The sequence below is a fragment of the Schistocerca serialis genome, chromosome 2 (assembly GCF_023864345.2).
Source record: "Schistocerca serialis cubense isolate TAMUIC-IGC-003099 chromosome 2, iqSchSeri2.2, whole genome shotgun sequence".
NCBI classification, from domain to species: domain Eukaryota; kingdom Metazoa; phylum Arthropoda; class Insecta; order Orthoptera; family Acrididae; genus Schistocerca; species Schistocerca serialis.
The window spans coordinates 891,802,922-891,830,916 of record NC_064639.1 but is presented as its reverse complement, the minus strand read 5'-3'; the positions used below and the strand labels follow the sequence as shown (position 1 = coordinate 891,830,916).

The following is a 27,995-nucleotide window of genomic DNA, read 5'->3' as shown; positions in this document are numbered from 1 at the left end:
AATTAAAGGGATCACTAAGCACACCCTCATCCAATAGTTGAATTTTAATCAATATCCCCTTATCACTTCACTTTCCAAGACAGTGTACTAAAGCCTGAAACTGAACCAAAAAAGATACTATGCAACATGGTGATTGCAGAAACTAGGCCACTGCTTCACAACTTCATTGTCAAACTGCTGATGACAAAAGTGATTCCCCACAGTATGAGTTGGTATTCTGTTTGATGTGCAGCCAGAATGTATGTGCTGTGACTGAAATATTACAAGTACAAAAGAACCATCACACTAATACATAACGCACCCAATATCATACCTGTTTTTGACGTGTACTGCTAAATACTGCTTTAGCATATTGCTCCATTTGCATACTGTGTTAAGTAAAGCTTGTTTAAATGGACGCAAGTTTACACGAAACCAACTAGAAAATATTTTTTCTGTATCCATCCTTTCTATCTCCATATATAGATTTTCATAATGATCGATCTGAAATAGAACAATTCCAATCAGCAATTTACAGGAAAAGCACAGTAGAATCTAAAATGTAACAGAGATATAGTTGTATTGCCTACAACACGTGACAGCCCCACTATTTCTAGAAAGATGATACAGAATTCAGTGACAAGAAGTTGATAATACTCTGGCTGCTGAAAAAGGGAAAAGCATTTTCAAAAATTACAAAATCACTATCACCAGGGAAATGCACGTTTCTCAAACAAAGTCTGATATTGATTACACAAGACAACCATTTGAGAATCACCAAATAATGCATTTGCTAGCACACTGTAGATCGTGCTAAGACCAACAAGGCCTGAGGAGTCACCCAACAGTTGCTTCCAACTGTATCCTGTATTTACCTGACAGCAGGTCAGATTTACGTACACCTATATATGCACTCTGTTGGTAACAATATTGTACATGGAGACAGTTACATAAGTATCATTCTATCCCATTGACTTGTACTGGAACAAACACCACTCTATACAGCTCAAAAGGAGCTATGATGTACATAATTACAATACCAGATGAAAAAATGACATTCATTGCTCCAAGTTAAGGTTGTCTTTAGCAAAAAAAATGGGTGCACAATGTGGCAACAAAATTTTTTGATTACTTACTTAGTGATACAAAATGTCTGACAGCAAAGTAAAATCTGAAAACAAACTGAAAAAGTTTCTCGTTGACAAGTCCTCCTATTCTGTAGATGAGCTCCACTGTAATGTGTAAAAGGAGGGTGTATAAGAATTACAAACTCTCTCTCTCTCTCTCTCTCTCTCTCGCACACACACACACACACACACACACACACACACAACTTCAAGATGTTCAGCATGCAGCCATGTTTACAAATTAATTGATGATGTGAATGTAAAATGACTCATTCCACATCATTACAATTTACAGTACAAAATGAGCCATGGAATATGAAACTAATTAATTAACCTGAATTCATAACATATATCTTTATGTCAAGCACAACATCTTTCTCGTAGAATACCTCATGTTGAGCACTTCTGTGGTTCTGTCAAACTGATTAAACTATCCTCTGACACCTCATACAGATCTTCTTTCAATTTTTTCCATCTCTTCCACCAATTTAATGTCATACATAATCACACAGGATGGGCACTAGTAAGGAACTGTCAAGACAATACGTTTTTCTTTCATACTTCATGATCTCTTTTGTGGATGATACCAAATCCAAATTTTTATGTTCATCCTAAATCATTCTAGATAAATACAATTATGAAATACACAACTGAGACTCAGCCCAATTTGTTGAATAGCAATGGTACAGTTAACCAACATAAAAATCTTTTTGATCAATTTATACAACTGCCTCACATTTGGCTATATTGACGGCCACATGCCAGTCTCTACAATGAGTGATGAGCAGTTCTTTCCATATCTTTTATGCTACTCAGGTGTCTGCACATAGAGCAAGTAATGTCATTGATATCTATGTTTTGGATAATAATACCATGTTTACATGTCTATTAGGCAGAATGGATTTCTGTTGGTTTTAGAACAGCTACTCTAGAACAATTAGCCCCCCCCCCCCCCCGCACACACACAAACATACATACACCATTTAACAAAAAAAATTAAAAATAAATAATAAAAAAACTGATGGCAAAATAATCAAACAATGGAAAATCCAGGGTGGAATGTAACAATGTATGAACAGGACAATTGCCACTCACCATATAGTAGACATGCTGAATCGCAGAAAGGCACAACAAAAAGACTGTCAAATGTGTGTGTGTTTGGTGGTGGTGGTGGTGGTGGGGGGGGGGGGGGGGGGGGAGTGGATGCTGTCTACTTTTGACAAAGGCCTTGTTGGCCAAAAGCTAACTTTCTGACAGTCTTTTTGTTGTGCCTTTCTGTGACTCAGCATCTCCACTATATGATGAACAAAACTGATGAACTTTACTAGAACACAAAAGAGACAAAATTCCTCTAGAACTAGTTCATAAGGTTTATTATGCATGTCTGGAGGCAACTATGGCCATGTTTGTGCCTGCATGTGTTTCTCTACCTGAAAAAGTACTTTGTCCAATAGCTAAAACTCTAAAAGCCTACTGTTAAATGTAACTGTCTGCTGTTCAACACATCCTCTCTGTTGTCAGGTTGGTCTCCCACGACCTGGGGTTCTGGGTGACTTTTCCAAACTCTACCCCTAAACTTCTTCAGTTCCTTTCCCTTCACCCCTCTTCCTTCCACTTCAACCCTTCTGCTGGAAGAAGGAGCCACTAGCTCCAAAAGCTTGAATAGGTAAAACCTTTTTTTATTTGTGTATTCCTCTGCTGTCACTTGGTGAGTAGATTTTTATCTATCCAATTACTTCATACTGTCACAAACCTACACTATAGGGAAGACTTTAAGGGAAGGATTTGTGAATGAATGTATGGCTGTTCACAAACCCTCACTGCTCACTGCATGATGAGTCAATATTTGCAGCCCTCCAGATTAAATAAATAGTCACACAAATACTGAATGACAGCTGGATGATAAAATTGGGTTAAGGGGCCTGCCGCCATGTGATCACTACAAGAAACTGTCCTGCTGATCCCAGGTCTCGAGATTCAGAGGCACTGTGCTGAGACTGCTGTGAACACATCTCTGCCCAGGCTTAGTGTTGTTCATGTGTCTTGTCAAACCCTTAATGGTCTGAAAGGATTGTGTTCAATGGGTAGTTTTGTCAAGAGGCCCTAATGACTAATGCAAGTACCTAGAGCATCAGTATTGCAACCTCGGTGAATGAATGTTGGGAATAGTAAACTGGGCACAATCAGTCAATGGCCGCAGCCCATGGGGCAAGCCAAGCAACTTCTGTGTCCACACCATGCAAAATGAAGTCTGGCTAAAGCACAACAACAAAGGTCCTAGGAACACAAATGCTGCTTCCATTTTCTATTTAGGGACAATAAATTTTGGAGCTTTGGGCCATGTTGTTTGACACAACCCAAGGGCGAGGGGGGGGGGGGGGGGGGGGAATTTTTAGAAGGAGGCCAAGACTCAAGTACAGTCAACAGGTTCAAATGGATGTAAACTGCAGCATTTATGCACTGCTGAAGAGGCTGGCATGGGACCTTTGCTAATTGTGCCAGTGATGCAGTGATAAGGCAGTCTCCTGTAGTTGTAAAAACATCCTAGAGATTGCCAGTTACTCCTGTGGCCAACATAGTTAGAACCCTGATCTAGCACTAAGCAGACACGTGATACTGACTGACAGGTCATACCTAGATCTGGAGATATTTCACAGGCAACAATGTATGCAGCAAATAGCTGAGAGGTTAGTCCCATGTACCTAACAAACAGGCATTGCCTTCTGCTGATAATAAGACACACCAAAAAGGTCTCACCTTTCCATTCAAACAAACATCGCTCCTCCAACATATATGAGCCACCACAGAAAGGAAAAACGAAGCACTTTATGTGTTAGGTGTGTGATGGCCCCCACCATTGAAATGGCATCCTGTGCAGGAAAAAACCAAATGTGAACTCAGTGTGTGTCTCAGAAGGAAGCCGCAATCAGTTCTAGATCATCATCCGTGTTGGCACCAAATTTTGACAACCCCATATGAAATCCTTGTCATTACGTTACATTTGTTGTATTCCATGGGTATCATGGATGGTGGTTTCTGTAACGTGGAAATAATTTTAAGTTCAACATTTTATTTTAATTAACTGTAACACAGTGACTTGACTTACTGAAGAATATTTTGTTGCATTGCTTATTCTAATAATAAAAAACCTAAAACATTAATAAAGTAAATAAATTACTACAACAGACCTGACAGGGAGTGCAGCGAGTGATATTCTTAAGAACTTAGTTGTTAAAGGCTGACTTATTCACAGTAAAGTTCCAGAATCCAAGCCTTTTAGAAAGAAGTTGTCTCCATATCATATAAGGAACTAAGAGTTAGTTGAAACCCATAGTACGGAGTAGGGAATTTTTTGACAAAAGGTGAATAAATGGGTGTTTCGAAGTGATAGTCAATAATTCACATATGGAAAGTAAAGGCCAAAAGTAGCTAAAAAGCTGTAATGATAATGGGTCTGCAAATCAACCGTTGCTGAGGTATCACATTAATTCGAGTTGGGAATCAACAGTAAACACCCTGGATATTACTTTGGTATTTCAAGTTTCGAGTTCAACTATCTGTTTATTTATGCACGCACAATTACTTGCCTTTTCCCCTCTGTGCACTGTGATGTACCAGCCTCACACTCAGTTATGAACATGAAGGCACTATGGACAGAGGTTACACCAATGAAGAGTAGAAGAAGCTTTTCCTCTCTGCAAGCAACCCGACAGCCGTACATTTAGCCAGTTACATCAGCACCTTAGAGAAACTGGGAGCTTTGGACACCAGGTATGAGAAGGTCGACCGACATCCATAATACCCAATGTTGAAGAAAGGGTGTTACACATTGTCCACGGATGTCCGAGTACTTCAACATGGAGGTTTGCTACCCAAGACTATGTCCTGAGTCACAGTAGTGTGTGGTGGATTTTATATTGGCACGTACTCCACCCATACCGTCTCCAGTGTCCAGTGAGTGCAAGGCCTCAAAACTGCAGACTTCTCTCCTTGGAGACCACATAATTGGACCACACTTCCCACTACAGAAACTAATCGGACAGCAGTACATGTGGTTTCTGTGGACTGTGCTTCCAGATGCACATGATGATGTCCCACTGAACCAATGCCTCAACATGTGGTTCATGCATGATGGTGCTCCAGCACACATTTTCTTTTACGAGTGTGCCGGCTTCTAACTCGAACATATGGTCAACATTGGATAGGAAAATGAGGGCCTGTGCCATGGCCTCCAAGGTATCCAGATTTAAATCTCATGTATTTCTCTCTCTCTCTCTCTCTTTCTCTCTCTCTCTCTCTCTCTCTCTCTCTCTGTGTGTGTGTGTGTGTGTGTGTGTGTGTGTTCATGTCAAAAGCCTGGTCTGTGCTACTAAGGGTCAACTCTCTTGAGGAATTACACTTGCAGATTGACGCAGCCTTCCAGCATTTACAGAATTCCCCACGTCTGCCTGAGATGGTTCACAACTCATTTCAGAGACGAGTTCAATGTTGCATTCAGATGCATGGACAACATTTCAAATGCCTACTTTAATGTTTAGAGATGCCATGTGTTCCTAGACACTGGTGAACAGCAACAGAAAATGTGTTGTATCTCAACAAAAGTTGATGTGTGGATCTATGTTTATTTGATCTTTGTACCTACTTTTGTACTTCCCATGAGTGAATTATCGACCATCACTTCTGAAACACCCCATTTATTGGACAGATTGAACGTCCTTTAAAAAAAAAATAGTAACAAACACTTTATTGACTTGTTCAATTTGTGAAGCTCTTTCTCTTGAATAAATCATACAGTTTTTCTGGAGTGTTCTTCCACAAAAAAGTAACAAGTCTAATGAGGTCTAAGATGAATTTCAGTCAAAACTCCTGTGCAAAATATTACCCACGGCTGGCAGACTTAGATTTACAGTGAAATATTTATGATACTCACTATGCTGGAGTGTTCTTCCACAAAAAAGTAACAAGTCTAATGAGGTCTAAGATGAATTTCAGTCAAAACTCCTGTGCACAATATTACCCACAGCTGGCGGACTTAGATTTACAGTGAAATATTTATGATACTCACTAGATTCAGACACTTCTTCAGTCCATAGAGTCATTCAAAGAAAGATTAAACCCAGTAAAAAGAAAATAACCTGACCCTATGGTAGGAGTAAATGGTGAGTTTAATCTGTCTAGAACTGAGTGGGAAATCTACAAATACATTATCAGTGGTGAAGGCAGAGCATCTAGTTAAGTAATATTTAACTTATTGTCACACAAGTGTGTTGAACAACTAGTCTGACAGCTGAGCTGTGAAAGAAATATTTTAGACCACTACACTACAAACATACTCAATTTTTTTGTATGTGTGTGTCACCACTGACAGAGGGAGTATCGATCATAATGCTATTGCAGGGACAACAGTCATCAAGAGACATGCATTATTTGTGTTTGGTCAGATTGGTAGACAGTCACTAATAACAACTTAAAAATGAATTGAGAACATTTAGTTCAAGCTTGACATGTGCAGAACAACTGTAGTTAAATCCAAACATCATTACAAAATGCAGTATACATAAACATGTACCAAGTGAAGCACTAAAAGAAGCGGAAGTCTTACCCTGGTTTAATGGTAGCTTTCGGAGAATACTCCAAAATAAGGCTACTATATTCTCACTAAAAAGGGAATGCAGGGAAACTAATTGAAAAACTTAATGGTAATTTGTGCAATTATCAGAGCAGGCCTATGCAGAAAGTTTACATTAATTTCCACTGTCAGTTTTTGGTGAGGGGTCCATCAGGAAACCCTAGAAAGTTCTGTTCATGTGTAATTCAATGACTGGATCCCTACCTTCAATCTAATTTATTATGGATTAGTTTAGTATTGAAATTTAAGACAACAGACAGAAAGCTAAAATACTAAATTCTACATTCTAAATATATTCATGCATGAGGATACTGTCATACAAAATAAAGCATTAAAAATGGAGATGACTGGAGTATGCCAACATACTGAATCTGGTCTTCTGAAATTGTTTCACTATGCAAGATCGTAATACGATACCTCTTTTCAATCATGGCATGAATACTGAAATGCCAGATACTGAGATAAGTGTTGGAAATTAGAAAATCAACTAAAACTGCTCAACTGTAGAACTCTGTTTGTACAAGGAATCAAGAGTAGCATAGACAACAGCACCCAGGTTGATGCTATGTTTCTCATCGTCCAGAAGGCATTCACTTAGTGAACAAAATACAAGTTTACCAAGTATCTTACCATATTTGTGACTGGATTCAGGACTTTTTTGCATATAGAACTCAATGCATCTTCTTAATGGAATACAATCAACAAACAGATATGAAGATCATTTCAGGAATACTATAACACAAAACCATGAGACTGTACACTGTTGTTTACAGGAAGGTTCAAAATGCTAGAAGACTGTAATGAAATGCAGGAAGACCTGCAGAGAATCGATGGCTGGTGCAGACGTTGGCAGAGCAACATGATTTGCTACATTGGTCATGTGTAAATAAAGAGGTTTGATACTACAATTCTGAGCTAAAGAAACTGTGTGATAAGTTTAGCCATGTACATTTGCTAGGCATACGTCAAATGAACTGTGATGGACATCCAAGACATGGAAGCCACATAAACCAAAAGAGAAAGGCCAAGCTACTTTTCCGCATAAGTGAACTGTGCAACAAAAATAATAAGGAAGAGAATGCACTTGTTCTGGACTACAACCACGAGACTTTTTTTAGGATAAAGGACCTTATGCTAATGTCAAAGATGTAGTTTGGAAGTGCCTAAATCCCATTCACTCAAAGAAAAGCCAAGGGTTTGAAACAAGTGATCAATCATTGAAGGACAGTCCTAAAAACCCAGTTTTTTGTAATAGGTTATTGTAAAAAAAAGTAATTTCAATAAATGTGATTCATTGAAGGCGCTAAATCATCAAGAAGAGATGTTGTTGTTGTTGTTGTTGTGGTCTTCAGTCCTGAGACTGGTTTGATGCAGCCCTCCATGCTACTCTATCCTGTGCAAGCTTTTTCATCTCCCAGTACCTACTGCAACCTACATCCTTCTGAATCTGCTTAGTGTATTCATCTCTTGGTCTCCCTCTACGATTTTTACCCTCCACGCTGCCCTCCAATACTAAATTGGCGATCCCTTGATGCCTCAGAACATGTCCTACCAACCGATCCCTTCTTCTGGTCAAGTTGTGCCACAAACTTCTCTTCTCCCCAATCCCATTCAATACTTCCTCATTAGTTATGTGATCTACCCATCTAATCTTCAGCATTCTTCTGTAGCACCACATTTCGAAAGCTTCTATTCTCTTCTTGTCCAAACTATTTATCGTCCATGTTTCACTTCCATACATGGCTACACTCCATACGAATACTTTCAGAAATGACTTCCTGACACTTAAATCAATACTGGAGGTTAACAAATTTCTCTTCTTCAGAAACGCTTTCCTTGCCATTGCCAGCCTACATTTTATATCCTCTCTACTTCGACCATCATCAGTTATTTTGCTCCCCAAATAGCAAAACTCCTTTACTACTTTAAGTGCCTCATTTCCTAATCTAATTCCCTCAGCATCACCCGACTTAATTAGACTACATTCCATTATCCTTGTTTTGCTTTTGTTGATGTTCATCTTATATCCTCCTTTCAAGACACTGTCCATTCCATTCAACTGCTCTTCCAAGTCCTTTGCTGTCTCTGACAGAATTACAATGTCATCGGCGAACCTCAAAGTTTTTATTTCTTCTCCATGAATTTTAATACCTACCCCGAATTTTTCTTTTGTTTCCTTTACTGCTTGCTCAATATACAGATTGAACAACATCGGGGAGAGGCTACAACCCTGTCTTACTCCCTTCCCAACCACTGCTTCCCTTTCATGTCCCTCGACTCTTATAACTGCCATCTGGTTTCTGTACAAATTGTAAATAGCCTTTCGCTCCCTGTATTTTACCCCTGCCACCTTCAGAATTTGAAAGAGAGTATTCCAGTCAACATTGTCAAAAGCTTTCTCTAAGTCTACAAATGCTAGAAACGTAGGTTTGCCTTTCCTTAATCTTTCTTCTAAGATAAGTCGTAAGGTCAGTATTGCCTCACGTGTTCCAGTGTTTCTACGGAATCCAAACTGATCTTCCCCGAGGTTGGCTTCTACTAGTTTTTCCATTCGTCTGTAAAGAATTCGTGTTAGTATTTTGCAGCTGTGACTTATTAAGCTGATAGTTCGGTAATTTTCACATCTGTCAACACCTGCTTTCTTTGGGATTGGAATTATTATATTCTTCTTGAAGTCTGAGGGTATTTCGCCTGTTTCATACATCGTGCTCACCAGATGGTAGAGTTTTGTCAGGACTGGCTCTCCCACGGCCGTCAGTAGTTCCAATGGAATATTGTCTACTCCGGGGGCTTTGTTTTGACTCAGGTCTTTCAGTGCTCTGTCAAACTCTTCACGCAGTATCGTATCTCCCATTTCATCTTCATCTACATCCTCTTCCATTTCCATACTATTGTCCTCAAGTACATCGCCCTTGTATAGACCCTCTATATACTCCTTCCACCTTTCTGCTTTCCCTTCTTTGCTTAGAACTGGGTTTCCATCTGAGCTCTTGATATTCATACAAGTCGTTCTCTTATCTCCAAAGGTCTCTTTAATTTTCCTGTAGGCGGTATCTATCTTACCCCTAGTGAGATAGGCCTCTACATCCTTACATTTGTCCTCTAGCCATCCCTACTTAGCCATTTTGCACTTCCTGTCGATCTCATTTTTGAGACGTTTGTATTCCTTTTTGCCTGTTTCACTTACTGCATTTTTATACTTTCTCCTTTCATCAATTAAATTCAATATTTCTTCTGTTACCCATGGATTTCTACTAGCCCTCGTCTTTTTACCTACTTGATCCTCTGCTGCCTTCACTACTTCATCCCTCAAAGCTACCCATTCTTCTTCTACTGTATTTATTTCCCCCATTCCTGTCAATTGCTCCCTTATGCTCTCCCTGAATCTCTGTACAACCTCTGGTTCTTTTAGTTTATCCAGGTCCCATCTCCTTAAATTCCCACCTTTTTGCAGTTTCTTCAGTTTTAATCTACAGGTCATAACCAATAGATTGTGGTCAGAGTCCACATCTGCCCCTGGAAATGTCTTACAATTTAAAACCTGGTTCCTAAATCTCTGTCTTACCATTATATAATCTATCTGATACCTTTTAGTATCTCCAGGGTTCTTCCATGTATACAACCTTCTTTTATGATTCTTAAACCAAGTGTTAGTTATGATTATGTTGTGCTCTGTGCAAAACTCTACCAGGCGGCTTCCTCTTTCATTTCTGTCCCCCAATCCATATTCACCTACTATGTTTCCTTCTCTCCCTTTTCCTACACTCGAATTCCAGTCACCCATGACTATTAAATTTTCGTCTCCCTTCACAATCTGAATAATTTCTTTTATTTCATCATACATTTCTTCAATTTCTTCGTCATCTGCAGAGCTAGTTGGCATATAAACTTGTACTACTGTAGTAGGTGTGGGCTTCGTATCTATCTTGGCCACAATAATGCGTTCACTATGCTGTTTGTAGTAGCTTACCCGCATTCCTATTTTCCTATTCATTATTAAACCTACTCCTGCATTACCCCTATTTGATTTTGTGTTTATAACCCTGTAGTCACCTGACCAGGAGTCTTGTTCCTCCTGCCACCGAACTTCACTAATTCCCACTATATCTAACTTCAACCTATCCATTTCCCTTTTTAAATTTTCTAACCTACCTGCCCGATTAAGGGATCTGACATTCCACGCTCCGATCCGTAGAACGCCAGTTTTCTTTCTCCTGATAACGACATCCTCTTGAGTAGTCCCCGCCCGGAGATCCGAATGGGGGACTATTTTACCTCGGGAATATTTTACCCAAGAGGACGCCATCATCATGTAATCATACAGTAAAGCTGCATGCCCTCGGGAAAAATCACGGCTGTAGTTTCCCCTTGCTTTCAGCCGTTCGCAGTACCAGCACAGCAAGGCCGTTTTGGTTATTGTTACAAGGCCAGATCAGTCAATCATCCAGACTGTTGCCCTTGCAACTACTGAAAAGGCTGCTGCCCCTCTTCAGGAACCACACGTTTGTCTGGCCTCTCAACAGATACCCCTCCGTTGTGGTTGCACCTACGGTACGGCTATCTGTATCGCTGAGGCACGCAAGCCTCCCCACCAACGGCAAGGTCCATGGTTCATAACAACCTTAAAACTGATGCACTTAAATGAGCAATATATCGGAAACAAACTAGACATGTTGCAAATATTAATACAGGAGCACTTGCCACATGTATTAATAAAAACTGAACATGGCCAAGAATTTTGAATCATCAGAGAACACACTCACAAATTCCCTCAACCAACTCTCCAGCTACTACAATATAAACCAAATCCCACAAAGACACAAGTACGTGCTTTTCACCTGAGAAACTGGGAAGCTGATCACAGATTAAAGATAGTACGGTCAGTGTTGAATTGGAACACTGAGTTCCCTACATATCTAGAAGTGACATGTTTGTAATAGAGTTCTTACTTTCAAGAAGCACTGCATGAACTGAAAGTCAAAATTTCCATCAGAAATAGTCTCCCATGGAAACTGGCCAGATCGATAAAAATGAGGTAGTCAACCTGAAACTCTATGTGCCTATGTAACAGCACTATGTTATTCTGCAGCAGAGTATACATATCCTGTTTGGCACAATTCAAGACATGCTAAACAAATGGAAATAGGTTTCAATCACACCTGCAGAATCGTAACGGGTTACTTGAAATTCACTACAGTGAAATGACTTTACCACTTCACAGCAATAGCACCATCTCCTGTTTGAAAAGAAATAACCACAAATGTGGAAAGAAAGAAAGTGGAGCAGGAGAGAATGCGTCTTCTCTATGGGAGTGAATGGGCTGCAATGACAGAAGTCAAGGAGAACATCGACGGTACTTGGAGCCAAAAAAGCTAGGTTACAACTATGGAAGGCTGTGACTTACCATCCCCCCTGGCTGAAACAGAATTTCGGAAACTCTGCCCCCTAGCTACAATGAGAAACAGATGACTTGGAGGTCCCTTAACAAATTAAAATCTGGAGCTGGAAGATCAAAAGGTTAATTAGCAAGACAGGGCTACACTGATGAAGATGATGATCAGTGTGACTGTAGAGAAGACCAGACTGTTCATCATTTGCTTCAATGCCAATTGTTTCCAGCCTCTTGCACAGAAAGTGAACTTCATCAAGGAGCAGAAAATGCGTTGTAAGTGGCAAAAGTAATGTAGTCATAACTGTGCATACAATATGTATATTTATGATACAAGAGTAAATAATGGACTAAAATCCAATGAAATAATATATTATAGGTTAGAGAGTTACTTACTAGCAAACAGTTATTGTAGGCAAAACCACAAAGGTTGTGGTGTGTTAATTTATATTATTAAGAATACAGCAGCTTTTAAAAAAATCCTTTCTAGGACATCACACCCAAGAAGGATCAGTCAAAATCACAGGTGTTGCACTCCACAATAATAATCATCAGTTAGTGAAGCATAAAGTGATTGGGGTATATCAGCTACCAAATGCTGATGTAGTGTTGAGTACAAATGAATTTAGTAGTGTTCTTGGTGAGACTGGTCCTAACAATCTCACTATATTAGGCAACTTTAATACAGATGCAAATTCAAACAGCACAGTAAACATGAAATTCAGTGATGTATTAAGGTCATATAATCTTTTAAATTTAGTAAGTTCTGGCATTAGACTCAAGAACACATCCTCCACAAGAATATATTATGTTATAATCAACAAAATTTTTATAGATATGGTAAATTATAGTAGCTTAGACTTTTGTCAGGTGAGACGAGTACCTAAATTCAGTTGTGCCAAGAATAACAAAAACTGTTCTACAGAAACTAACTGCGAATACATTAAACATTAGCGTCCTTAAATACAAAATAGCAAATGAGAAATGGTATTCCGTGCACAATCTGAAAGGATGTATATCAAATGGAATGAGTTCTACTTAACATTGTGAATCATTATGAATATCGCTGTCATCAGATAAATCCAGAAGGTAGTTAAACATTTCCAAAATGAAAGTAATCCTAGGCAGAGTATATACTAAAGTCACTATCTGCAGGTTTTAAGGACAAATGCAATCAGGCAAAGAAAACTTTTAAAACTGAAATTGCTAACCCAAGGAAGCAGATCAAAAGCAAAGCAATAGAACAGTCTGACAACAAAAGTAAATCACCTTGGCAGCTAACAGATAAATACCACAAAGATTCCAAGAAGATGAACATGGAACAATTTAGCGTAACACATGATGGTAACATTATTAAAAAAACCCAAATACTATAAGTAATGTAACTGGATGAATAAAAAACTCTAATAACCAAGTGACAGCAGCAGAACACACTTATAGAAAGTATTAAAGTATGCAAGCTTTTGGAGCCAGTGGCTCCTTCTCTTTGCAGAGAGGGTTGAAGGAGAAGGAGGGAGGTGAATGAAAAGGACTAGTTAGGTTTGGGAAAAGGGGTAGAGTGCAAAAAAGTCACCCAAAATCCCAAGTCAGGGAAGACTTACTGGATGGGAGGGGATGTAACGACTGATTTTTGGGGACTATACCGCAAGACAATTGTAAACCTGAGGGCTTAAAGGTGGAAGATAGGATAATATGCAACACAGAGATTACTACCAAATTACTGTGCACAATTTAATAAGAGTGGAAGGACATATTGTTGCACCAGTTCCCACCAGCAGGTTTCTGAGAAACATGTCTAGGGCAAGAATCCAGAAGGCACGTAAAGTGAAACAGGCACCAATGTCACTACTGTCATGTTGTAGAGCTTGCTCTGCTTCAGGATATTGTGTGTTTCCAATATACAAACTCTGCCTATGTCCATTCATCCTAACTGATAACTTGGTGGTAGTCATGCCAATGTAAAAAGTCGAATAGTGTTTACATAACAGCTGGCATATGACATTTGTGATTTTCCAGGTGCCCCCCCCCCCCCCCCCCCCTTTGATAGCATATATTTTGCCAGTTACACAGCTGGTATAGGCAGTAGCAGGAGGGTGGTTAGGGCAAATCTTGCAGCAGAGACTGTCACAGTGGTAGGAGCCATATGATAGGGAGATGGGTGCGGAAGGAGCTTAGGGTCTGACAGGGATATTGTGGAGATTGGGAGAATCATGAAAAGCTAGTCTAGGTGTGGTGGGCAAAATGTTAGACAGAATGGATCTCATTGTTGAGGTAGCTGATTAATACATTAAAGACCAGGATAACACTGAGTGAAGAGTGGTGTACTCCTCAGTTGCTTTTTGGGGGTATCAGTAGTACCAGGATTGGACATAATAGCCTGAGATGGGAGGGAACATGTGACATGGAAACAATGGCAACCATCAAAATATAAGTACTTACCATAAAGATGAGAGAGACATAATTCAAAGACACTTACACAAAATCTTTATAAGAAAAAGAGAAACACACACCATTCATTCACACAAGCAAGCACACCTCACACACACACACACACACACACACACATGACTGCAAATTCTTCAGCTTGGGTCAGAAAGCGACTATCACAGGGGACAGAAGCAGCAATCTGGAGGGAGAGGGAAGGGGGAAAGATAGCAGTGTACAGATGGGGGGGGGGGGGGGGGGGGGGGGAGAAAAGAGCACTGACTGGCAGAGTGTGCATGGACTAGAATGCAAACAGGCACAGCATCAGGAGGTTGTGGGGTATGGAGGTGGGGAAAATGGAGTGAAAAAGGGGAGGAGTGGGGAAAGATGGGTGGGTGCATTGCCAGATGTACATTTGGTAGGTGCCTTGAAACCAAAAACTAAGAGATTGCTAGGGTGATCGGGTTTGCAGATCTTAGGAAGAAGGTAAAAGGTCGAGGTGCAAGGTTTGGGTGGGGTAAGAGGTGTTAGGCCTGAGGTTTTAAGGAGGGACTGCAGGTCACTTTGAATCACAGGAATGGGATCTTGATGGTGGGTGTAGAGATGTCAGACAGCTGGTGTAGATCTTCACACACGTACTCGCATCAGTCAAGTACCACAATGGTAGATCCCTTGTTTGTTGGGAGGATAATGATGGAGTAATCAGATTTTAGGGAATGAAGAGCCTGGAGTTTTGTAGAGGATCGCTTAGAGTAGCTTTATAGAGCTGTGAAGTAATTCTGGATGTGAGGCATCTTTGGAAGGTTTGCAAAGAATGATTTTGTGATAGTGGTGATGAATTAAGTTGGGATCATGGTCAGATATGTTCAAGGCAGGGTTCAGTGTCAGGTAAGCTATTTTAAAAAGGTTTTAGGATTGGGTTGCGAAGTGATATTGCCAGTTGACCTTATGTGTGCAGGAAAATAGGTCCTTCACCAAAGCAGCATGATTAAATGCAAGTTTAGGGCTGCAAGTGAAACCACTGGATGGTAGAGATAATTCAGGAGGGGGGAGTGTTTTAGACGAGAAGTTGAGAACACTATACTGTTGTGACTGGTTCTTGTGATTACGAGTTACTGTTGGTCTGGGAGGCAACGGTGATGGCTGGAGGATGTTAAGGAGATTGGCCAAGCTCAGTTTCTAGGAGAGGAGTGGTGGTTGATACCATCTGAGGAAACATGAGGGGCAGATAACTGCAGGATTTTGTGGAAGGAGAGATGTCTGGTGGAGTGGAAATTGTCAAATGCACCATTCAGGCCACAGGTTAGCCACTTAAGAGCAAGAGATTGCTGTATTTGAAACTGTAAAACAGCCTGGTGTAGAGTTGGATTACATCCAGAAACAGGTACTTTCAATGTTAGGCCTTTTGGGATAACTCTAAGCAACAAACAGGTTTCAAGAAACAGAATGTGGGATCTTAGTTTTTATAGTGCAAAAGCATGTTTTTGAAAGGAACAGATGAAATAACTGATGGGATTCATCATGACAAGAGAGGATGATTTGAAGTGTTAGAGATGGTGGGAGAGGCAAAAGAGAAGCAGGGGATGGAAAAAGATAGAAAAATGGAAGAAACACAAGGAAAAAGATAGTAAAAATCAGAAAAATTTGTACGAAAATCACGAGGCAGACTAAGGTTACCAAAAGGTAATGGGTGGGCAAGATTTTTCCACCTGACAAGTGACCTATATTATGCGAAAAAATTATGATTGGAAGAGAAAACACACTTTTTGATTGGGAAAGTCATGAAAATTGACAAAATTTTAAAAACTGAGCAAACAGCAAGAGGAAGTCATTGGAGAAAATTCAATCTTGCATGTTCAGCAAATAACGTAACGTAGGAGATGGCAGTGAATGTCAGTCACAGTGGTTTGCCAAAAAATAGACTCATAACAATGTGAAAGAACTGTGTATCATCATGGCAAGTGGAAGCTGGAAAAGAAAATTAGGATCAAATTTGCACATAAATTGGCAAAAGACAAATGGGAGAAGACTGTGCAGTCTAGTAAACTGTAAACAAATTGTTATATACAAATTCGTGAATAACGTTGGACCCATCTACGTGCACGGAAATAATTAATAGAAGACATGGAAGGGAAAGATACTAGAAGACATGGAAGGGAAAGATACTAGAAGACATGGAATGGAAAGATGTTGGTTGATATGGATGGTCCAGATACAAAAACGAGTGGACTCGCACATAAGATAGAAACGAAGATGACAATTTGAACAAGATAAATGACAACAAAAACTGACAAGACGGTCATATAAGGAGCAATGATGGCCACACGTGCTAATACATCAACAAAAGTAATCAATTTTTGAAAACATAAAGTAACTGGATAGATAAAAAAATCTATTCACCAAGCAGTGACAGAATGCATTTATAAAGATATCAAAGTTTTCAGAACCAGTGGCTGCTGATCCCTTCAAAAAACAATCAGGAGTACACAACTTGTCACTCAGTATTATCCTGGTCTTGAATGTATTAATCAACTACTTTGACAAGACTGTGACTTCCTAAAATCATACCCTGAAATGAGATCCATTCTAACATTTTGCTCACCTCACCGAGAACAGCTTTTTGTCGCCCTCACAATCTCTGCAATATCCTTGACAGACGCTATGCCTCTTCTGCATATACAGACTCATAATAATGTGGAAGAACTGTGTATCAGCATGGTAAGCTGATTAATACACTCAAGACCAGGATAATACTGAGTAACACATTGTGTGCTCCTGATTGTTTTTGGAGGGATCAGCAGCCACTGGTCCTGAAAACTTTAATATCTTTATAAATGTGTTCTGTCACTGCTTGGTGAATACATTTTTTATCTATATAGAGAGCTTATGGCTCCTGCCCCTGTGAGCCTCACCGCTGTAAGACTTTCCCTATGCACCCTCCTACCCCACCTATACCAGCCCTGCAACTGGCAAAACATACTATCAAAGGAAGAGCCACCTGTGAAATGGTAAGTGTTAGATATGAGTTGTTATGAAAAACTCTTCGGTCTCTTACACTGGCATGACTACCAACAAGTTATTAGTTAGGTTGACTGGGCATAGGCAGAGGATATATTCTGGCAACACACAATATACTGTAGCAAAGCATACTTTCCAACATGGCAGTCATGACCTCGGTTGTTTTTCACCAAACATGCCATCTGGATTCTTCCCTTAGACAACATTTTCCAAGAACTTGACAGATGCGAACTGGCATTGCAATATGTCCTCAGTTCTCACCACTCACGTGCAATTGATCCATGTTAAGTTCTTTGATCTCAGCATTTCTTCACAGTAACTATTTTCTTCACTCCCTTGTAGTTTTCTCTATCTTCTATTTTCTGACCTGTCTATTTTTCATCACCCCCCCCCCCCCCCCCCCCACCTCTACACACACAACGCAGTTAGCTTTCTGCTCTTATTAACTCATGCACATTGTTTTGGAAGTAATCTCTGCCTTGTGTATTACCATATATTCCATCTTTCAAGTTTTCAAATCTCATCCAATGCAGACCCCTAACAATCAGTCTTTCCTTCTCATCCTGTCTAGTTGGTGTCCGCTGACCAGAGGTTCTGGGCGAATTGTCTGAACTCTAACCCTTTTCACAAACCTCACCAGTCCTTTTCCTTGGACCCTCTTCCTTCCCCAACTTTTCTGCCAGAAGAAGGAGCCACTGGCTCCAAAAGCTTGCAAACCTTAATACTTTTATATGTGTGTCCTCCTGCCACTGCTTAGTGAGTAGATATTTTTATCTATCCAGTTACATTATATTTTGAAAAACTATTTTCCAAATACTATATAAAATATTTTAATAATTACTTCATTTTTGTTGACCAGTCAATCCATATTATAGATGCACACACAGAGACCAAATGTCACCTCAATCAGTGTAGAGAGTTTGAATTTACAGAATGAATGAGCAGGAAGTACGCAAGGCAAGAATGCTTCCTAAAGGAAAAAAATTCATCTGGATGGCATATCCAGTGAAATAACTAAGAGGCACTTGAACTGAATCTCTAAAGTTCTTACCTACCTGATTAATTGCAGCATTAGAAAGAACACGTATCCAACATTCTAAAAATGGGTGTAGTGAAACCAGTGTATAAAAAGGGAAGTATGGCAAATGTCTCCAACTATAGACCAAAATCATTGATTCCTGCTTTTAGTAAGATATTCAAAAGCATTATCATATCCCAACCAAGTGTCTTTTTCACAAAGCACACACTGCTTGTCTATTCTCAGTTTGACTTCAGAAACATGCTAAGCACAACTACAGCAGGTTCACAGTTCTTCCATGAAGTTGTCTGCTGGATCAGAGGATGCAAACTGCAGCTACGTATTTAGACCTGCCAAAGCTTTTGACACAGTAAATCATAGGTTACTTATTTGGTTTTTCCTTTTGTAAAAAGAAAAAAAAGAAATAAGTAGAGAGAGAGAGATTAAGTCATATCACATTGGGGACCCATCCATTTATCTTCTACCCACATACCTACTGGACTGTAGACAATGAACTAATCAGTCACACGGGCTTTGAGTCTTAGGGCCTTTAACATGCAGTTTCTTTTTAATACTTAATAGAATATAAACTCAAGAGGGTAGTCAATAAACTGAAAACTCACTATCTTAGGACATTCCTCAAAAAAACTGTTTACGATGATGTATAGAGTGCCCACAGCATTAATGAAAAATATGTACAGAGTGCCCGCAGCATGAATGAAAAATACAACACTTTTATCAATGAAGTACTTATTTTATTTAAATACTGTTATGCCCCCAAAACTTTGCCACATAAGAACAAAGTCTACAAAGAAGCCATGGAATACTCAAGGAATAAACATATCTTGTAAAACAAAAATGAGACTGTATCACTCAGAAACAGCTCTGATGTTGATGCTACAGCACATTATAAGGCATATTGCAAAATGTTAATGATGGAAATATCAACATTAAAGCAAATACGTTACTAGAAAAAGATAAACATGTCAGATAACAAAATAGCAACAATATAGAAAGAGATGAGTGTAACCGGACTTGAAGAGGAGCAGACAACATTGAGAGTATACGATACACTGGTAACAGATGTGTACAGTGTTGCAGAACTTTTTAACAAGCATATCATGACTTATTGAAAAGATGGGGTTGTCAGATTCAGCAGATGCTGCCATTGAGTACCTCAGACCAGTCATTACACATAACTTCACAAAAATGAATATGACCCTCACTGCCCCAATGTCCACGATAAAATCTTTCCAAACAAAAATAATTCTGGTGGCCACGATAAAATCTCAACAAAGTTAATTAAAGAATACAATTCTAAGTTAAGTAATATATTAAGCTATCTGTGTAATCAAATTAATGATATGAATATAATAGAGGGAAACATTCCACATGGGAAAAATATATCTAAAAACAAAGATGATGTAACTTACCAAACGAAAGCGTTGCTATGTTGATAGAGACACTAACAAACACAAACACACACACACAAAATTCAAGCTTTCGCAACCCATGGTTGCTTCATCAGGAAAGAGGGAAGGAGAGGGAAAGACGAAAGGATGTGGGTTTTAAGGGAAAGGGTAAGGAGTCATTCCAATCCCGGGAGCGGAAAGACTTACCTTAGGGGGGGAAAGGGACAGGTCCCCGCACATATACAGACACAAGCAGACATGTGTAAAGGCAAAGAGTTGAAATTTGTCATTAAAAATATATCTCTTTCTCAAAGATCTCAGTTCATGGAGTCAACAAAAAAAAAAAGAATACTCTTCACAAAGATTTAAAGTCACTTGCTTTGGCCCAAAGAAGTGCCTGTAATTCTGGAACACACATTTTCAATAACCAGCCAGCAGCCATGAAAAGTTCAACTATCAATAAGTTCAGATTAAGAGGTGCCTAAACAATTTATTGGTAGCGAACTCCTCCTACTACATTAATGAATTTCTTAGTAGAACCAAATAATGCATATGTGTTATTAATAATATCAAATAATGTGAAAATTAGTACAATCTGACTTCTGTACACATTCAGTGCAGTAATTTCATCTATACTAATAACAAAATTGCAAAACTGTCATGTCTGTCTGTTTGAACACACTAATCTCCAAAATTACTAGATGAATTTTCATGGATTTTCACAGGTAACTTGAGCGCAACTTGGGGCGACATATAGGCTTTATTTCACCAAAATCAGATCATGGAAAGAAAGAGACATCGAAATTTAAAGTTTTATCTAAAACTGCCGTATCTGTCTGTTTAAGCAAACTAATCTGCAAAACAATTAAGACAAATTTTCATGGGGTTTTCACAGGTAACTTGAGCTTAGCATAGGGCAACATATATGCCTTACAAAGGGTTGGAGATGGGGGTGGTGGAGAGGGAGAGGGGGGGAAGAGAGAGAAAGACGTGGGGGGCCAGAGGAGAAGTTCATTTATCATCATGGAGTCGCACATCAAAGAAGCAATAGATGATGCTGTTAATTTCATAGTACACCGCAGAACCAATAGATGGCATTGTTACTTTTTTGTAACTCAGTGACATGCATATTTTCAGGTTATGTAAGTGACAGAGTTAAGTGCTGCAATCTTATCTTTATGAATACACACTAAAGTCGACATCATGTAGGAAGACGGCCAAATTTTCTGCCATTCTGCACCTCACCCTCCATTAGCCACTGGCAGCCAATAATATTCATTCTCTTTCCAAGTGGCTAGCAGCGAGTTAGAGCTAGACGGTGAGAATCTCATTCCTGCATGCTGCACTGTTGCCCAAATTATTCAGTGAACTGTCAGGGTCTATTATTGTGTGTGTGTGTGTGTGTGTGTGTGTGTGTGTGTGTGTGAATGTGCATCCGTAAATGTTTTAGTGCAATTAAAAAGAAGTCATGTGATTACAATAAACATGAATTGCTTCAGAAGCAGGCAAGGGGGAATATTTACTGTATTTATAACTTTTTCAAACTTGAATTTAATAGCAGGTCTCCTACTGTTGACATTGGAAGACACAAGAACGGACTATAGAAATGTATGGTGTCGGCAAGAGAACTGCAAAGAGAATTGTAAACGAAAGTGTCAGAGCTGTAGGAACCACAGAAAAAGTTGGTTTTGTGTCATCTGGAAAGCATCGAAATTACAAGAAACCTGTAACACAAATGGATGATTTTAACAACGATGTTTTAAAGTGCTCCAGGCGAATGGTGAATACCTGACATCACAAAAACTTGTTAGTGTTATGCGGGAAAAAATTGGCTTCAAAGGTAATCGCTTCATCAATGTACAGAATTTTAAAAGACATTGGTTCCAAATACATTAAGAAGAGAGTTTTTAGTTCAAAGAAGTAGCATAGGTGCCGCAAGAACTACATTCCATGTAAAGATTTATAATACAAGAAGAGGAGGTCAGTCAACAGTTCCTGGAAGCATTCCAGGGAAACCTGCTGGAAAGTAAGTAATCATACTGGCGGTTTTAAAGTTCTAGATTTCCAGAAAGCATTTGACACGGTGCCCCACTGCACGCTATTAACGAAGGTATGAGCATTTGGAATAAGTTCACAGATATGTGGGTGGCTCAAACACTCCTTCATAACAGAACAAGTAATATGGCATCATTAGGAAACTGTAGTGACACTTTGCTCTCATCAAAAAGGCAAAAAACAGTTATTCATGTAGAGAATGCAAAAAGCGAGTGATGAAAGGTATATTGTGCATAAAGTGCAACTACTGGCTACATGAAAAGCGCGTGGAGGTAAACATGAAGTTCATCAGTGGTGATATTTCAAGGACATGCCAAGTTTGTTTACGTGCTGAAACAGCCGAACTTTTAAATACAACAGACTCGAAAAATAAAGTTATAAAATTGCTACAAGAGGATATTGAAGTGCTAAAAACAGAAAATATAAACATAAAGAAAGAAAATAATAGGTTAATATGTGAAAAGCAGCTCTGCGTGTGTGAAATACACCAAACTGAATCACAAGCATCAGAAAACGAAACTATAAAGAGGCTACAAGACAACATTGACATTGTAAAAACTGAACTATTCGAAGCAAGGAAAGAAAATGATACACTAATACAAGAAAGGCAGTGCTGTGAGAATGAAAACCACCAAAAACAAATAGAAGACCGCGAAATTATGAACTCAAGAAACAATAACATATCCCATGCTCCATATGCAGGCTCGAACTTCAAAAAGAAAAATATACCCAGTGCCTCCAATGAAGACACGAAAAAGTCAATAGGTCTAACATCAGCAGATAAATATAAGTGGAAGACGGTGACATACACCAAAAGAAGAAACAAGCCCACAGCTGTACAAAATTGCGAGCTTCCAGTAATAGGACATTCGCTCTTGAAAAATATCACTGTCCCCAACCGCGAAATCGATGTGCGACGTGGGATAATATTGCAAAACAAGCAGCTACAGAACAGGACACAAAACACAAATGAAATTACAAAGGTATTTTTATACATGTTGGAACAAACTCGCTTAAAAGCAGCAGCAAAGATGAATTAGTGAATGAAACAAGAAACATGATCTGTCCAGCAAGAAGTGTTTATGAAGGATCCAGGCTCATACTTAGCGGAATCATAAAAAGGAGGTCAGTGAGTGACAAATACATATTCAAAATAAACAGTGTCATCAAACAAGAGTGTGATTGTCTTGGTGCTATCTTCATAGACCCAAACAAATTCCTGTGTGAAAATTGTCTGGGGAAGGATGCCACACATTTAAATAGATTAGGTTCGGTTACACTCAGCAGAATGTATGCAGATGTTTGTAAAATCATTAGAAACAAGGGAAACTAACACTGTATAGTAGGGGTGAAAAATCAAGAAATCTGATATCCACAAAAAGCAGAGATAACAAAAAAGAATATAGGACAAAAACAAACATAGAATCAGGATATTCAGTTATAAAAATAATGCACCAGAATATAAAATACTTAAAAAATAAGGCAACCCAATTAGAAATAATGCTAAATGAAGAAACTCCTGACATTCTATTTCTGACAGAACATGGTTTAAATGAGCATGAAATTTTAAAACGTACTGTTGCAAATTACAACATAACAGCCAGTTCATGCAGTAGGTATAGTAAGGGAGGTGGAGCTGCTATACCAACCCATAATAATGTAAGGAGAAACCATATAAACAGCCTTGACTTATGTAAACAATATAACATTGAAAATGTTGTCGAAGTAACAGGCCAAAAAATAGTTCTAAGTGGTTCCTCATTGTACATCTTAAACATCTACAGACCGCCAAATGGGTGCATAGAAACGTTCACTGAAAACATAGGAGAGCTCTTACATATCATCCCAAGCAAGAATTGTGCACTTGTACTACTAGGTGACGTAAACATACACACATTGCAAGACACAAATGACTGTAGGGAGCTCCTAAACACAATGAAAACATATGGCTTATACAATGCAATAGCTACTCCAACACGTATAACTACAAACTCCTGTATCAAAGATATCACATCTTCACAAATTTAAGGGGCTTTCAGCACAAAAGTGAAGTTATAGAAACGGCCCTGTCAGACCATGATGCAATAAAAAATATGTCTAAATCATATCACCACAAATGAAAAGACACAAAAAATATGAAAAAAAAAGAAGTTTAAATGAACAAAACTTAACAGGTCTTAGGATAAAACTTGAAAAAGGAAGGATGGGAAATACTGGAAAATGACTCTCCATCAGTGGATCATAAAGTGACTCATTTTATTGACACACTTTCCTATCATCTCAATATAACATGCCCAGTAATAAAAACTACAGCCAAAACCACAAATAACAAACAAAAAATGGATAACAAAAGGAATTTTGGTCTTTAGGAACAAGATAAAAACGATACACAAAATATATTAAACTAGCATTGATGAAAATTTTAAAGAGTACTACAGAAAATATAAACGAATCTATGCTAAAGTGCTGCAAGCAGCCAAATGACTAGAAGCAAAAAAGTACATAAATAGTGCTGCTAATAAAAGCAAGGCTTGCTGGTCTATTATAACCACAATTCGCAAACCCTCCAATTCACAGGAACATAGCAAAATACAGTTCATGATCAGCAAAAAAACTATAACTGAACAGAATAAAATCATAAATCTCTTCAATGACTATTTTGCCACAGTAGGCCAAAAACTAAAAGAAAAAACAAATAATAAAAAACACAATAACACCTGGAAAACATTTATTAATGCCCAGGGAAAAACAATGGCGCTTTTCCCAGAGACAGAAGAAGAAACATTAAAGACAATAAAAAAACCTAAAACCAACAAAGTTATGTTTGAATTGATGGAATATCAAGTATAGAAATTAAACACTGTATGCAGGAACTCAAGAAACCTCTTACACAACTAATCAATTCATCATTCCTGGAAGGAACTTTTCCAAAGTGCTTACAGACAGCACTGATAAAACCAATACATAAAAAGGGGCATGGATACAGTCCAGAAAATTATAGGCCTATAGCTCTTTTACCAGTCATATCAAAAATATTTGAACGAGCTTATGCACAGAGACTCGTTGCTTTTCTAATTAAATATGAAATAATCAACAAGAATCGGTTTGGCTTCCAGAAAGATAAATGCACCATAGATGCAGAAACAGATCTCATCGAAAATGTCAAAACAAACTTGGACACTAAAAATAAATGTGTAGGAGTATTTATGGATCTAACAAAGGCATTCGAATGCGTAGACCACAAAAGTTTAGTACAAATATTAGGAGTATATGGCACAAGAGGAAATGCAGGAGACTGGATTCTCTCATACCTGACAAACAGGAGCCAATACAATGAACTTACAAAAACTACTGGTGAAAAAATAAGATCTAAAGCAAGAATTTTACACTTCTCTGTGCCACAAGGTTCCATTCTTGGCCCAATATTCTTCATTCTGTACACAAATCACATCCCAAATATGATTAGGTATGGTAGTATAGTTATATGACACAACTCTACTGTTCACAGATAAAAGACACAGAAGAGCTAGAAATAAAAGCCAATGTAGAAGTAAACAATGCCATCCAAAGAGTTACTGAATTAAACCTGCACAACAGTATTACTAAAACACTTTGTGTAAACTTCAGACTTCGAAACTTTCACGGTGAAGATATCAATGTATGCATAGATGAGTTTATAGCAGAGAACACCAAATATACAAAATTCCTTGGGATAATTATCGATGAAAATGCAAACCGGGATAAGCATATAGAATATATAAGGGGGAAACTCAAGGAAAACCTATACGTGCAGCACAAACTCAGCTATCTAAAAGATACAGGCATTATGAAAACAATAAACTACGCATTAATTCATATGACATTAAGTTACGGCATAACTTTGTGGGGAGGTACCTCGAAAACATACATTAACAAAATATTTAAATTATAAAAAAGAGCCATAAGAATGATAGCCAACCTTAAATGGAAAGATTCGTGTAAACCAGCATTTAAAGCTCTCAAAATACTAACATTTCCCGATATATACCTATATGAACTCCTCTGCTGGAAAAAATTCAAATATCCTCCCAATACTAGAGATAACAACACACAACACAACCATGACACAAGAAAATGGAACCTCTTCCATGAGCCTACACACAACACCACAAAATACAAAAAAAAGCCAGCATACGCTGGACCAAAAGCCCTTGAAAAAACCCCTTAATTCTTTAAGAGAAATAAACAATAAAAATATTTTCAAAAAATTTCTCAAAAATTTTCTAATAGAAAACTATTATTATAGTGTAAATGAATTTATGTGCATTAAAGTTCAAAACAATTGCAATATGATTATTGTATAAAAAGAAAAATTGTACAAAACCTAATTTAATATGAAATAGTCCTAGAATAATTTTGTAATAAATTATATTTTTGTTAAACAGGAGACAGTAAATACTATGTACTTGTAGGTGCATGAAATGAAAATATATCTTGATCCATACAATGTACTTTGTCAAAGGATAAATAAATAAATAAATAAACCCAGTATGTTGTCCTCAGCAGTGAGTGTTCATCAGAGACACGGGCATCATTAGGAGTACCCCAGGGAAGTGTGACAGGACCACTATTGCTCTCTATATAAGTAAATGATTTGGCGGACAGGGTGGGCAGCAGTCTGCAGTTGTTTGTTGATGATGTAATGGTGTACAGTAAGGTGTCGGAGTTGAGTGACTGTAGGAAGATACGACTTAGACAAAATTTCCAGTTGGTGAGATCAATGACAGCTAGCCCTAAATGTGGAAAAATGTAAGTTAATGAGGGTGAGCAGGAAGGTCAAACCTGTAATGTTCAGATATGGTATTATTAGTGTTGACACAGTCACGTCATTTATAAAACTGGGCACAATGTTGCAAAGTGATATGAGATCGAACAAGCATGTGAGAACTGTGGTAGGGAAGGCGAATGACTAACTTCAGTTTATTGGCAGAATTTTAGGAAAGAGTGGTTCAAATGGTTTATCTGTAAAGGAGACCATATATAGTATGTGACCTATTCTTGAGTACTGCTTGAGTGTTTGGATTCTGTATCAGGTCAGATTGAAGGGAGACAATGAAACAGTACAGAGGCAAACTACTGGATTTGTTACTGGCAGGTTAGAACAACAGGTAAGAGTTATGGAGATGCTCCAAGAAATAAAATAGGAATTTCTGGAGGGAAGTCGACATTCTTTTTGAGAAATATTATTGAGAAAATTTAGAGATCCACCATTTGAAGGTGACTGCCGAATGATTCTACTGCTGTCAACATATGCTGCATATAAGGACCACGAAGATAATATACAAGAAATTAGGTCTCATATAGAGGCATATAGACAATGGTTTTTCCCTTGCTCTATTTGCTAGTGGAACAGGAAAGAAAATGACTATTGGTGGTACAGAGTACCCTCTGCCATTGGCTTGTTGAGTTCTGTGTAGATGCAGATGCAGATGTAGAATATGTTCTCAGATAATTATTCTGCATGCTGGCTCTTCTTCTGGTTTTCTTTCTTAGGTTAAAGTTGTATTTAAGTGTAAGAAAAACAGCAGTGACTACCATTCAGAAATGAATGCTGTCAGTTTTATGGCGTGTTTTACAATTCTTGTCATACCTTGCTTCGGAGTTGGTCATTGCTAGTTATAACTCAACTGTTACAGAGAAAACATCATGACCAGACATCAGAAAAGAGGGTATTTTTCTCTGGCTTAAAAATAAAAATATTTCACACAGTATAAACCAGACTCATACCAATCTCCTGCAGCTAATTAATTTATACAGGTCATGCAACAGACTATACAGACCTGACCAAAAAAAAAAGACAAATCATTCAAGATAACAGACACTGAATCGTTTGCGCATGAGGCAATTGACAACATCCCTCTTTAGCATGGGCATAGTCTGTCCAGAATGCTGAAAAGCTTCAGAA

General features: G+C 38.5%; 1 protein-coding gene across 1 annotated transcript in view; it reads right to left on the bottom strand.

Annotated features, from left to right (window-relative positions):
- LOC126458230 (dynein beta chain, ciliary-like) overlaps positions 1-27,995 on the bottom strand; it is a 477,648-nt gene that overhangs the window by 408,798 nt on the left and 40,855 nt on the right. The window contains exon 5 of the mRNA XM_050095128.1: positions 314-483. Coding sequence (XP_049951085.1) covers positions 314-483 — 170 coding nt within the window. The remainder of the gene's footprint in view (positions 1-313; positions 484-27,995) is intronic.